At 39.2% G+C, this 14,583-nt stretch overlaps 1 protein-coding gene across 3 annotated transcripts; it reads left to right on the top strand.

The window, feature by feature from the left end:
* Nucleotides 1-2,123: 2,123 nt before the first annotated feature.
* Nucleotides 2,124-13,748, top strand: tdrd5 (tudor domain containing 5). Of its 3 annotated transcripts, none has more exons than XM_074634760.1 (17): nt 2,124-2,329; nt 4,514-4,757; nt 4,876-5,093; nt 5,210-5,516; nt 5,809-5,978; nt 6,132-6,215; nt 6,377-6,433; nt 7,138-7,300; nt 7,545-7,711; nt 7,949-8,163; nt 9,026-9,235; nt 9,363-9,429; nt 9,875-10,075; nt 10,796-10,927; nt 12,524-12,580; nt 13,122-13,188; nt 13,312-13,443. In XM_074634760.1, exons 2-16 carry the CDS (start codon nt 4,514-4,516, stop codon nt 13,173-13,175), a joined length of 2,346 nt encoding a protein of 781 aa, XP_074490861.1. In that variant the 5' UTR covers nt 2,124-2,329; the 3' UTR covers nt 13,176-13,188; nt 13,312-13,443. The 3 variants fall into 3 exon arrangements, 2 of the variants coding, with proteins under 2 accessions (XP_074490861.1, XP_074490860.1); XR_012593851.1 differs by having other exon boundaries at nt 2,125-2,329; nt 13,053-13,188; nt 13,312-13,324; XM_074634759.1 differs by having other exon boundaries at nt 2,144-2,329; nt 13,003-13,188; nt 13,312-13,748.
* Nucleotides 13,749-14,583: the final 835 nt, after the last annotated feature.

Raw genomic sequence — 14,583 nt, 5'->3', positions numbered from 1 at the left:
CTTTGCTTTGTAAAGTTGGTGGAGTCGTGTGCCAGTGAGTGTCTTGAAGGGTAATTGCAGGGTTTGATTTTATGCCATTAAATCAAAGAACATGCTACTTGAGTCATATACATTAAAACATAAAACATGCACATTAATTGCATTAAAGCATTTATACCTCTTAATCTTTGTATCACTGGGTCCATTTCAGCAGAGCTCAGGGAGTCACAGTGTCTCTTCATTGGGAATGTGCAGACTCAGACCTCTCCTTTCCAAAGAGCTGATGTAGTTGTTTCTCTGTTTTTACAAGAAAAGACACAGTATCCTCCCTAATAGATCCTTAATTAAACTGAAAATTAATTCAATGGCCAGCAGATGTTCTTCTGCTGTGGAAGTACTAAGTCTACAAACCCAGGAAAAGGGGCCAGTGCCCATAAGGGCTCTGATCATCAGTGCCTTGGTTGAACCTGGGGGCCAAGTTTCTGGTGGGTGGTCAGAGGTCCAGGGCCAAATGTGTGAGTAAATATAGCACTTGAATCAAAGTGAATAAATTATACTTTTTTTTTTTTTTTTAAATAAACGTGACTACTGAAAGTAAGGAACATTGTCCTGATATTTGGACACCGGGTGCTCTGTGGAATCAACCACATTTAACCATATTCAGTCATTTATTTTACTTATTTGCAGTGCACATACAAATAATGTTAAAGATATAGCCCTACACATACATACTGTAAATGCAACCCCACTTATATATCGGTGTATCATTTTTCAATCCCAATGCTGTTTGTAGAGAAGTGAAAAAGCTTACGCGATCAGGGGTGGGTTTATTTTGTCTTTCATCATCAATACATAAATAAACAAATATATATATATTTGTTTATTATATATACAAAAAGCCTAAATGCAACCAAAAGACACTGGATATGAATTGCTTTTAGGGACACATTCTGGCAAAATGTTCACAAAGTGTGAATGCATCACCTGGGGGTGTTACTGGTGTTTGAGTTCTGGTGTCTGGCCCTTTGGAGGCTGATGTGTCAGTTACAGGCGATTGTGACTTTATGGGTCCAGTCCTCCTTGGTGAGGACTTATAAATATATAATATATATATATATATATATATATATATATATATTATAAATATATATATATTTATAATGTATATATATTTATGTTATAAATATATATATATATACTATAAATATATATATTATTTTGATACAACTAGAAAATAAACCATGCACCCACAAAACAGTAATTTAAACAAAATAAAACCAGCCCCCCACAAATAAGTTTCCCCAAAATAACACCAGGTGCTGTAAGCTTTTTCACTTCCCTTTACCAACATTAGAGGACGCTGCTGCTGCTTCTCCAGTGGAAACAGAGCAGTAACATTTTTTTTTTGTTATTCCCTTTGAGGCCTGTACTGTACATCAAGGCTTGAAAATGTTGAAATTATATTTTATCCTCCATCTCTCCAACACATCTCCTTTCCTGCACTGTTCAGAGAAGAAGCCACTTCTGATCAGTGTTAGCGCGGTGGTTGACGCCGTTAGATGAGCAGCTAACTGAGAGAAACGGCATTGTTGTTTTTTATTTATTGTAAGCTATATTAGAGCAGAGGTTTTTAGGTACATACAAGTCAACGTTACTTGTTGGCAACAATTCCCAAGGCCCTTCTTCTTCTTCTTCTTCTTCTTCTTAGGTGTTTATTGGCGGTTGGCAAACGAGCTTATAGGTGCATTACCGCCACTATGTGGACTGCAGTGTGGAACAGTAGATTGGCAGAAAAAAAATACTAATAATAAAAATGTAATTTAAAAAAAAAAAAAAGCAGTAGATTGGCAGAATTTAAAAAAATAAATAAATAAATAAATTTAAAAAGCAGTAGATTTGGCAGGAAAAATAATTAATAATAAAATAAATTAAAAAAAACAATAAAATAAAATAAATGATTATTAATAATAATAACAATAATAATAATAACAATAATAATTCAATTCTCCATTATTCCTGTTGCCCTTAAGTAATTAATTAGAATATTGTGTACTTTCTTAGATGTCTTTCCTAGCAGCTTGTAATATCTCCATCATCTACTCCTGATAGCAATCCCCTTCTTTCTTTGTCATATTTGCTGCCCTCTATAAGAACATGCTTGACAGTTTTCTGGTTTATTACAGTGTGTTCTCAGGGTTCTTTTTGTTCCTGCTGTTTCTAACGTTACCCCTCGCGCTGCTAACGACGTTGCTAACGACTACGGTCGGTTAGCAACAGGTCGGTTAGCAACAGAAACCAGAGGTCCAGTATCGTGGGAGGATGCGGCGTAGATATAACTAGAAGACTTGAGGTAAGTTAACGTGTCCACAATACTTTTGGAACAATTTGAGACATCTGGTCCATGTTTGTATTTAGAGATATTACTAATTAGCTAATTAATACAAGGTTTTCTGTCCTGCCAGTTGGAGGCTAACGTTAGCTAATTTAGCAAGTAGCTAGCTAGTCGAGTCACGTGCATCCTGCGGTTATTCAAGTTTCACGATTCAAGAGTTGTATTTTCCATTTGCACCTTTAACTAAGTACATTGGAATTGTGAGCAGTTTACACCGAGTCAGCTTTAAGAAAAGAAAAAAGGTAGAACAGGCACAAGGTAATTACAGTACAAAATAAGTAGCACATTCAACTCAACACAATAAATAAATAAATAAATTATTAAAATTAAAATATTCAGTGTAGTCAATAAATAAACTAAACTACCCTCTATATATACAATATACATATACAGTATATATATGTATATATGCTCCATGACCATGTTAAAAGAACTTGTAACTCATAAAAATATTTTAAAAAATAAATAATTAATATATTTCAGTGAATTTCACAGTGGAAGGCAGCATATTGCACAGCATTACAGTCCATTCAGTTCAGGTGTACTGTGTGTCAATAATGGTATGGAGGTGAGGTGTGGGGGATTTGTGTCCCTCTTTAATGTCCTTTATTGCCACCAGTCTTATTGTAGCTGTGAAGAAGCTGTTGTGAAAGCAGAGGTGCTCTGTGAGTGGAGATGCTCTCTGGTTATGTGTCTGTGCAGAGCAAAGGGAGCTTAACTAGCTGGCTAGTAGCCGTGTTTATGGTGTAGGTGTGTTAATGTCACCTCATGCAGGTTTATAGGACCTGTAACGAGCAAAGTAGCATGTTGCTACTGTAATGTTACAAGTGTAAGGTAATGATTAAGGATGGCCGGCATGACCTCAACTGCCATCATCCTCTCACATTTTTATCTTTTGTTTTTTAGATGAACCCAAGTGCAAAATTTGACCATAAGACCTTTTGTAAAAAAAATGGTAATTCAAACCACTATCACCATTTTTGGGCCTGTCCAAAATTTAATTATTTTTGGCATAAGATTTATACAGAATTAGTTTCTATATTTTGGTACAAACATAGTTTTTAAGAGGGACAAACTCCTGTTTGGTCTTCTACCTTCAACATCTACAAATATCAAAGGTCCCATATTGTAAAAAGTGAAATGTTCATGTCTTTCATATCATAAAGCAGGTTCAAGTGCTATATTAATACTGTGAAAGTATCAAAACGCTCAATATACGGAGAAATACACACACAGCCCGTATTCAGAAATTGTGTCTCTGAAACAAGCCGTTAGGATTTCTGTCCATTTGTGATGTCACAAATATACAATATTTAGACCATTTCACGGTTTTAAATGTAAATATTCTAAATGTGTCCCAGTTTATTTCCTGTAGCAGTGTATGTGAATGTCATCAGCTGACAGGAAGTAAACATGGACCCAAAATGTTGCCTAGCAACGCAATTCCGTTGAAATGCACTAAAAATGGAGCGTTTCAGACAGAGGGTAAATGCAGGTATATTCAGGCAGACAGTATGATGAAAATAATGTGTTGTTTGAACATTACAGCATGTAAACATGTTCTGCTAGAAACACAAAATACAAGTATGAACCTGAATATGAGCATAATATGGGACCTTTAAAACAAAATACTTATTTAGAATATTGAGTGTAGCTCCTAGAAAAGCAATTAATAAGACATGGCTTAAACCAGATACCCCATCACTAGAGAACTGGTATGATGTAATTTATGAAATATATGTAATGGAAAGAATTACTTTCTCAATGAGGCTTCAAGAAACTAAATTTGAGGAAATTTGGAAGGAGTGGAAAAAGTATATTTCACATGAAAAGCACCCAATGTTCTATTTGTGTGTTCTATAATTTCATTGTAAAAAGTGGAAAAGTTGGTTCACTTCATATTTGTATCTAATTAAGTATGTTAATGTAAATGTCTGAGTAAAACCAAATAAAGGAAAAACAAAATGAAAAAAAAAAATGGTAATTCTAAATATTTTGGCAGATTCAAAGCAATTAATACTCCAGCATTTGTATCTTTATTTCAGCATTGTGTACTCTTCTCTGGTGTACTTCCAACCACCTGCTTTGGTTCAGGATGTGCAGTATGTTTTGTTCCATATGTCCTCTTTCTGTGTTCTCCAGATGTCAGCAGGCAAGATGAACCAGGAAGACGTTTTAGCAAAGCTGAAGAAGGATGTTCGTTCCTTGCTCATATCAGCTAAGATGGGCTTGAACCCCGATCAGCTCAGGCGAGACTATGTCGCCATGTTGGGGCATCCCATGCCCCTGAAACTCCTAGGCTTCAGACACATCATGGATATGGTGAAGGAGATGCCTGATGTGGTGTCGATTATCTTCAGGGTAGATGGCAGCACATGTTTAAAGGGTAGCATCCTTTTTTTATTTAAGCATGTATTTGATCACTGTTACATCTGCGTATCAAACACCACCTGAACAAGTTCTTATAATTCATGCTGTTACCTTTTATATATCCGCCATCACAGCTGTTGGCGACGATTCCACCCGAAACATCGAGGAGCTAGTAGCTAAGCAGCGCACTCCTAAGACCAACAAGAAGTTCAAGTGGGGAGGAGGTGTCAGCTACTTCTCGCCCCGCTACTTTCACCAGCCCACCCCCGCTGTGGTCCTTCCCAGAAGAGGTCCTGCTCCTTTGGCTGTCCCTGCCCAGCTGAGGGCACAGCTTCGCATACTGCTCTCCCAGGTATGACATGAAGATGCCCTGTGAAATTTAGCTGTTTCTAGCCTCATGATGTCTAAACTGTCATGTAGCTCTGTTGCTGCAAAATGTTTCAAGTAAGGATGCGGTCGCTCTCCCAGGGTCCACTTAGGTTGTCTGACCTGGAGGCCAGCTTCCTGCGCTGCTTCGGCCAACAGCTTCGTGTCCACAACTACGGCTTCTATTCCACCGGAGAGATGTTGGAGGCATTGGCGGACCTGATCCTTATCCAGCAGGGCAGACTGGGCTCAGTTCTGACCCTGAGGGAACATATGCTGCCCAGGCCGCTGCCCATGCCTACCAGCTCACCAAGGAGGACTGGACCCATAAAGTCACAATCGCCTGCAACTGACACATCAGCCTCCAAAGGGCCAGACACCAGAACTCAAACTCCAGTAACACTCCCAGGTGATGCATTCACACATTGTGAACATTTTGCTAGAATGTGTCCCTAAAAGCAATTCATATCCAGTGTCTTTTGGTTGCATTTAGACTTTTTTTGAGATTGGATAGCTTCAAATCCTCCCAAAATACATGGATTGGCTAAATATTAACGGAGTTATCACGACATAATCCAAAACTAACTCACTGTTCAAAGTTTTGCACAGAAAAACACTGAGGAGGGTTTCCTCATATTTTGTTATTTTTTGCAGTAGTTTAATTTTTTTTAAATACCTTTTGTGTTTTACTCCAATTAAAGTTCCAGTGAAGCAGAGTCCTCTGGACCAGCCTGTTACTAAGACTACCTTGGGCCCTGTTCATAAAGAGTCAATAACTGTCAGTAACAAGCCACAGATGGTTGAGGAGAACCAGGAAGCAGACCCAGAGCTCTGTGAGGAAGGTGGGCTCTTCCAGAAACGTGTCATCAAGGTAAGAAAGCGTAGTACCTGCACCTGCATCTGCATCTTGTTGCTTAGAGCAAGACAAATACAATATCATTGAATTAGGAGTTGTGGATAAAAATATTTGTGTACAATTATTTATTTGAAGTACAATTATATTTCTACTTAAATTCTACTTCAGCTGGAGGAGGAGCTTCGCCAGCGAATCCTGGAGAATGGAGTCGCTGGCACCATCAGTCAGGAGCTGAAGGACAAGCTACAAAAGGTCAGACTTCCTGCGAGATTATAACCAGATGTTTTAGTGTCTAGTGACTACAAGCCTCTATCATGCTTTGCTTTTCATGGCAAGAATTATTTTGGTGCAGAACGTAACCAGGACCATGGTTATACAAGTCTTGTAATTCATATGTTCATGACTCTCTGCAGGTTGTAGGTCAGACCAGTGGTGGATTATCTGTGCACGATCTGCCTGATGAGTACAAGGTAAACAAAACATGCAGTTCCCTGTTCACCTTCATAGTGCCACATGACAGTTTTAAGACAAATTATTACACGGCTTTGTTGAATACTCAATTCTGATTGGTCAATCACAGCGTTCTAAGGTCTGTTATTTCTTTATAGCAGACCGTTGCTATGTATAGCAGACCAATGATATGGGCGCAGTTCTGATGTCAAGAGTCTGGCGGACCATTTTTGTGTCAAATTATTGATTGCTTAAGTAAAGTAGCCGTGTAATAAGCGGGATAATGTACAGCTAGCCAGTCATTGTTGTGAAATAAACCCTTTCAGGGTGCTCCATCGCCCTGTCGGGGTTTATTTCACAACAATGACTGGCTCGCTGCACATTATCCCTTACTTAGTCATGGGGTTGGGAGTTTAAGAACTCATTCATTTGAGGTACTGGCTTCAGTCATTCCACATCCAGCTAAATAAAAAGCATTGGCTTCACTGTTTTGCTTTTGTTTCTTGCTTTTTTCAGCACATTACTGATCTAGAAAGTCACTCACTCACATTTAACCTACCTGCCCCTAATAGTGATTAGGAAGCGAGCAAGCGACTAAGCTATTCTTCAGTTCTTCAGTTAATTGTTTTATAACAAAAAAAACAAACAAACAATACAGACAACAAAAGACAGACAGGGTCATCCTGAGTGAGGTGAAAAATGAAAGATGTTTTTTGCTCCTCAGAGGCTTTTTGGTGAGGACTTTCCGCTGCTACAAAGCGGCTTTGTCAGTGTCACCGAACTTGTCAGTGCCATGAGTGACACCTTCCACCTGAAACCTGTACTGGGTGACAATGGACAACACTGGATAGTCATGGACATACAGGACAGTGACGATACACAAACAGGTGTGTATGTGCTCCAATGCCAGTCTTAAGATTGGTTTATATCCACCCCTTTTTCCTCCTTAAATCATTTATCCGCTACCAGTGTCTCACTAGGACACCAGTTTGTTTGTTTCTGCAATCAATACTTTTCTAATCAATGAGCTATTGTAACAAATGGTGGTGTCTTAGACATCATTTGACAATGTATTCTTGTGGAACAATGGCTTTCAACTAAGCAGGAAATGTATTTCTCTTTATTTTGTAGACTCAAAGGTGACCGAGAGTTTTGGTGACAGTCAGAAGCTGAGCCACTATTTCAACTGTGGAGAGTCTCCTTGGGAAGGCAAGCTGGAAGGAGACAACGATAATATCACAGCAGATGATGAGAATGAGGAGCTAGAGACCACAAACAATTGCAAGACCCAAGAAATGGTAGGCAATAACTTTTTCATCATGTTGTTTTACGTTACGAGGCTCTAAGAAAAATCTTTAGTAAGAGAGAGACCTAGATAAAGATTTAGTCAAATAATCGAAGCATCACATGGTGTGATGCCAGTACAAAACCTGTTATTACTTATTAAATGTGCTGTAGAATAATACTGAACATACAGTTACACCACTGTGTACCGCTCACAACTCTCACTTTGCTTTTTACGTGTCGTCCTGTAGATATCTTGGATGTACCCTGCCATTCAGGTGCATTGCAGCCCTGCGGTGCCCCTGGACGCCCTGCAGAGTCAGCGTCTCAAGCCGCCGACACGTCACGGTGCTCGAGAGCTGGCAGGCGTCCTGGTGGAACAGGTGGAGTCACCTGGACATTTCTACATCCACTTCAGCGAGACTGAGGAGGCCGAAGCTATGGAGGACATGATGTTTGAGATGAGGTGGTGGATATGTTACTGGCAGCTTAGTCAAAAAATGATGTACCAACACTTCCTGTGCCTATTGTAATATTAGGGATCCCCTTTGGAATTGCAGTATAATCAGTAACATAATGCATAATGTCTTTCTATATTTACCTTTGCATCATTCCTGGCACACTCTCACTCTATGTCGAACCATATCGCTAGCATAAAAAAATATGCTCAAATCATAACATGGAAACTCGAGGCCAACAGGCAACAACAGCTGTCAGTGTGTCAGTGTGCTGACTTGAATATGACTTGCCCCAAACTGCATGTGATTATCATAAAGTGGGCATGTCTGTAAAGGGGAGACTCGTGGGTACCCACAGAACCCATTTACATTCACATATCTGGAGGTCAGAGGTTAAGTGACCCCTTTGAAAATGGCCATGCCAGTTTTTCCTCGCCAAACTTTAGGACAAGTTTGAAGCGTTATTTAACCTCATTCGCGACAAGCTAGTGTGACATGGTTGGTTTTCTAGTTTCATATGATGCCAGTATCTTCACCACCTAGAGTGAGCCCGCTACAACCTCCAAAAGATCAAATAGCAGCCGGGCCAGACAGCGGCCCGTCAAATTTTTAAGAGGTTAATTAAAAATCGCGTTAACTTTGACATCCCTAATCTGTATATTTTCTATGTGGGGTTCATCATTACGTGAACCAAAATAAACTTAGTCATTTAGCTTGACCAACATGAGATAAGAATAATAAATAAAGTGTAAAACATTTATTAATTGTGGACATCTTTGAAATGTATTCCCCGAAGACAGACAGACTCCCTTTAAGACAGTAAGTGAAAAGACGCTAACACCTTTTTCTCTCTTCCTCTATCGCCTCTAGACGATGTTACACCTGTCCTGAGGTATCAGAGCGTTACTGCCTCCCTGAGCAATATGTCCGACGGGGTCAAGTCTGCTGCTTGTCACCCAAAGGAATATGGTTCTACCGGGTTGTGATCCATCAGATCATCAGCCCCACTCAGGTCGAGGTGTATTTTGTCGACTTTGGCGATATGCTTGTGGTACAGCGGGCCAACCTCAAGTTCCTCAAGTAAGGGCATCTCAAATATTTGAGCAGTTAAACAATCCAACAAGGTTCTACCACTACTGCTACTTTACTCAGCTGATTAGTGTCTGTTTTTTGCTGTGCTCTCGACTGTTCATCTCTGTTTCCTCAGGTCATGTTATTCCGTTCTTCCGGCGCAAGCAGTTCCGTCATCACTCGCTGGAATTAAACCCACCACTGTGAGTCTGATAGCATATTTAATAATATATTCACAGTTACCTGCCTGGCAAATGTGAGCTCTCTTGCAAAAGCCATGGTATTCATCTGTATCTGGCATTCTTCCTGTATTAATACTACAGACAGTAATTCATCCTGCCTTGTTATGAGACTGATTGTCTTCGTATATATTGCCTTTGACTTGAAAGGTTATTTGTAATACTCACCATCAGTGTTTCCCACGAACCGGCTTCATGATTATTTATCTTTAAATGTTCCATAAGAAAGTAATAAAAGCACAAAACAATGGTCAGGTGCTATATCGTTTTCAAAAAGTATGTAGTGTGTTACTGTTCATCATATACTTTTGTCTTGCTTCTGTAAATAAATTAAAATGGTCAAGCTGTTACAACATAATCCGTTACATGTAGTTTTATGAATAGGAGTGTTGTGGTTTTCCTCTTGCAGGGCAGCTGGACTGCCGAGGCTAGGGCTTCTTTCCAGAAGCTGTGCTCTGATCGCACCCTGGTGGGCGCTTTGGAGTGTTACACTGGAGATGTGCTTCAGCTCTACCTGTGTGACACACATACTGATATCGACATCTACATCCACAAAGTCCTGCAGAGCCAGGGCCACGGGACAGCCTGCAACCCTGCAGCCAGTGCAGCAGTAAGCCGCACACACAAACACACATTTCTACCATGGTCATGATAAATACCACTTTTTTAATGGCTGTCAGGTGTCTTTGAAAATATATTAAAGATATACCAGCACACCTCAAATGTCTATATATTAGGGCTGTCAATCGATTCAGATATTTAATCGCATGGTTGTTCATAGTTAATCGCGTTTAATCGCAAATGAATCACACATTTTTTATCTATTCAAAATTTACCTTAAATTTACTTAAAAAACATTTTCAGGTTTTGGATTGAACAGATTGTATTTTGGTGGTCAAAGGTCACCGTGACCTCACAAAGCAGGTTTTTGGCCATTACTCAAGAATTCATAAGCTAATTATGACAATTTCACACACATGAAAAAGTGATGACATTTGGACAGTCATGGATGTAAACTGTAACTTGACTGGTTGGCGGAGGCATACAGGCACGAGGCAGTAATTCTAGTATAAAAATAACTTTTCCATTATATTTGCTCAAAGTTACCGACTTCAGCTTTAATACTTATGATTCAGGTTAGTTATGAGTTCATTCCTAGCTATGAGTCAGTCTGTCCTTTAGACATACAGTATGTTTATGTGACTATGGTAGAGTACTGAAATATGTTTTTTATATATGTATACTGTGTATATATATATATTTATATTTTTATACTTGATCTATACACACTTAATAATTTGTACCGTGTACTTCCTTTTTCTTTCTTTAGCTGTGTGTCCACGTCAGCCCAGTGAGTCTCTACCTGGGGGAGGGAATGGTTGACCTGCCAGAGGTAGAAGAGACCACTTCTTCACCCAAGCCAGCAAACATGCTTGAACAGTCCATGTCGGCTTTATTGACGGTACACCATACACACACACACACACACACACACACGGCACACGCACAGAGCTAGCTTCTGCTGTTGTATGCAAAAATCTTTGAGGTTGCAGTACAGCCAAACAAAACGGTAGTGTCAGTACTGGGTTACTTGGATATTTGTGGTGGATTTGCAGCTTTATGTCTCAATTGTTTCTTATCTATGAGTGCACTCTCTTTGTCTCTTCTCTCCCTCCCCCTCTCACTTCCTCTTTCTCACCCAATCTTTTAATGTTGCTGTAAACCTTTTATTCTCCACTGGCCATAGCTCTTATCTTACCAGCCATACTGTCACTGCTGCAGGCCCACCACACATCCTCAACACACACTGGAATCCACACACACGAACACGCACATCAAACACACATATCCTCTTGCTGAAGGGGGGGGGTTCCAATTCAATGCTCCAATCCAATGCTCCTTAATGTATAGTCACACTGTTCAGAAGGTCACAGCTTGTTGTTGGCCAATAAATAAGATGACAGCCAATCAGTGGGCTGTTTAATGGATATTGGTTTACAAGATTGTGTCGCTCTTATGTTAATGAGTGGATAGAGGTTAAACTGAACATATAGGAAAGGGGATTTTACAGTGTTATTGTCTATGACTGCAAAACACCAGAGTTATTCTGGTTATTGTTTAATTTATTTGCATATTGATTGGAAGTTGGCGGTTAAATGATGAAATAAAAAAATTTACTTTTACAAGCACAGATGCAACTAGAGTGAACAATAGTGGCAGAACAATGAAATGATAACGGAATCCAATTGAACAAGGCAACAGTAAACCCCCTGTTGACTAACCAGTTACAAGAACACTCAAAAACTGTTTCGAAATGTGTTTGTTTGCTGTATCCTGTTAGTCTAGCTTCTTCTAGCTTAGTCATTTGTGGTTTCCTAACTGTCTTATTTACAAGTTGTAGAGAAACTCTTCATAGATAGTGAAGTTATTAATTTGCCACTACTTTTGAAATTAGAAAAAAAGATTCTGACCTTTTTCTTTTTTGTAACCCAACTTTGCAACATGCTGCTCTGAATAATTACTTTGATGTGACCATTTAATAGGCAAGCCTCCGTCACCTGCTAAGTCTGACAGATCATCACGGTAGCTCTTCTATAGTTTATGTATGTATTACAGTAAATGAAGATCTAATTAGACCCATTGAAAATGTGACTTTGCTGTCTTAAATAGTGCCTCGTTTCCCCAAAGGTTAAGGTTTTATTTCATTTACTTAAATAATATTTTCCTCTGATTGTAATGGATGCAGCCATTTCAGGAAATCCTGCAGTTGTTTGAACAATATCTGAGTTAACATGGGACTAAATCTATGGCAATAAATGAACAGCTTCTCTGCAAGCCAAGGTAACAGTACCAGGCCTTTTTATGTTCACATATGCAATGCCACCAGCTGAAATTACTTACAATATGTCATATTATCTAATGTGCATTTTAACATACAATTACAGGATATTGTTGATTTATGAACAAATGAATCAAAGTTCAGTTAATACAACTAAAGATCACTTTACAGTTATGTTTTTTAATAAAATATGAAACGGTACGTTTCTTGATGTCTCAGGTTGAAGACGAAGAGCTGCCCGAGCTGGAGTTTATTGAAGTCAGCCCCCACATCCAGGTATGACCACCTGACACTGACACTTGTCTGCATCCACACCACCGCTTGCAAAACTTAAATGCTCTAAGTTTCTGTATGACACTTCACCATGTTGTTGGTTTGTTTCTTCAACATCTGTATTGCAGCACCAGGTGACAGCTGAGCATGAAGTGGTAAATTGAGAGATTGAGCAGAAATCTTTAGTTTATTGATGTACACTCATTATCAATTCAACCTAACCTAAACAGTTTATATGTACAGTATATGACAATTTTAGTAATTGGATCATTGCCTTAACTTAAAGACTGACTTATGAAAGTTTATCTTAACTTCTTTTAAGCTGCTGTTTTTCTGTATGTGGGCAAAAAGAGTTGTTTTACAAAACAAAACAATAGCGTGAACAAACACCTCTAAAGTCTTGTTCATTGCTGTATTTTGTTCAGGGTATGGATGACAACCCATTCAGTGCTCTGCTAAATGATCAAACCCTCAGCTACAGTGAATTGGGCTGGGCCTTGACCAACAAATCGCCTCCTACCAACCCTTCCTGTCTGCCCTCCAGCCCTCTCGCCCCTCCAGATGTGATCCAGACCCAGACGACCCCAGCTCACTGTAACGCAGGTCTTAAAGTGAGAAGACATCAGTTGCAAAATAACTTTTTTAAATTTATGTGTTAAGCACTTTAAAAACAGAATAATAAGTAATAGTTATTTTTTGTCCATTAAATAAACTTTACTCTCTACTCCATCCAGCATCTCCTACAGCTCCTGCAGTTCAACACCGAAAGAGGAGCAGCACCGGCCCAAACTCGTTGCCCCCTCGTTGGTCAGGCCACCTCCGATCCTGAGGACCGAGAGCCTCCACACACCTGACCTGGCCCGAATCCAAGACTGCACTCAGGGTACATGTACATGCATCTTTACTTGTTGAGAGAAGTATTCAATGTGCACAGAAGTCATGACCTTAACTTTAAGAATATAGTCGGCTAAGGTGTTATGATTCAAATTGAGTAACTGCAACAGATTCATAAAAATTAATACTTTCACTCTTTATTGTAGAGTGATAAGTAAGTTTGATTTACTGTTAAGCTATTTCAGCAAATGTGTTTTTTTTAATTTTAATTTGTTGTTGAATGGCAAAAACATTGTTCTTGTCATTTCTGTTCATTATAAACACAAAAAATGCACTACTTCTTGTGAGGGACTACAACTTTGTGCCAGTGTTCTTTCCAGTAGAGTAGATCATAGATCAGAAAAGTAAACTCTGAAGGGTTAAGTTAAGCTAAATGTTTTGTTACATAGTAAAAAACATAAATATTTGATTATTACAAGGCATCACATAAAGATTGAATCATTTGTAAGAGTAGTTACCGTTTCCTCAGAATTGTAGAAAGATAACATTATGGAACAAAAATCCTAATGTACACACAAAGGCTTGTCCACTCTCTCTTGCGCACACACTCTCATTTTCTAATAGGATTATACAATGACCTTCATTAACCTGCTCATGTACACACTGAGAGAGAGAAGCCTTCAATGAAATTAGACTGTCCATGGTTGCAGAGAGGACGTATTGATTTCCAGCCTGCTGCTTGCAGTGGTGGATGTACCTGCACTGAGAACCTGACACTGATTCAATTAGACCTGTTACCAGAGCTATTTGACCCAACAAGCTGCTTTCATTACATTGCATTTGTCCTGATATCGATACACTGCTGCTCCACCATACCTCTGCCTGCACAGTGTTAACAGAAAAAAGCAAAACAAAGTGGGTCAAGGCAGATTTATCTACAAATCGCTTTTGTGAAATGTAGCATTACAAAGTGCTTTACACGTCTGCACAAATACAGATAAAAACACAAGATAGAAACAAGAATTAGTACATGACAGATTAGAAGATATGATGTTTGAGTGTGTGTGTGTGTGTGTGTGTGTGTGTGTGTGTGTGTGTGTGTGTGTGTGTGTGTGTGTGTGTGTGTTCTGAAAATATGTGTGACTACATGCAGACAGCACGATCTGCTGACG

The sequence above is a fragment of the Sebastes fasciatus genome, chromosome 5 (genome assembly GCF_043250625.1).
Source record: "Sebastes fasciatus isolate fSebFas1 chromosome 5, fSebFas1.pri, whole genome shotgun sequence".
Taxonomy (NCBI): domain Eukaryota; kingdom Metazoa; phylum Chordata; class Actinopteri; order Perciformes; family Sebastidae; genus Sebastes; species Sebastes fasciatus.
Note: the sequence above shows the minus strand (reverse complement) of the source record. Positions and strands in the feature narration are given on the sequence as shown.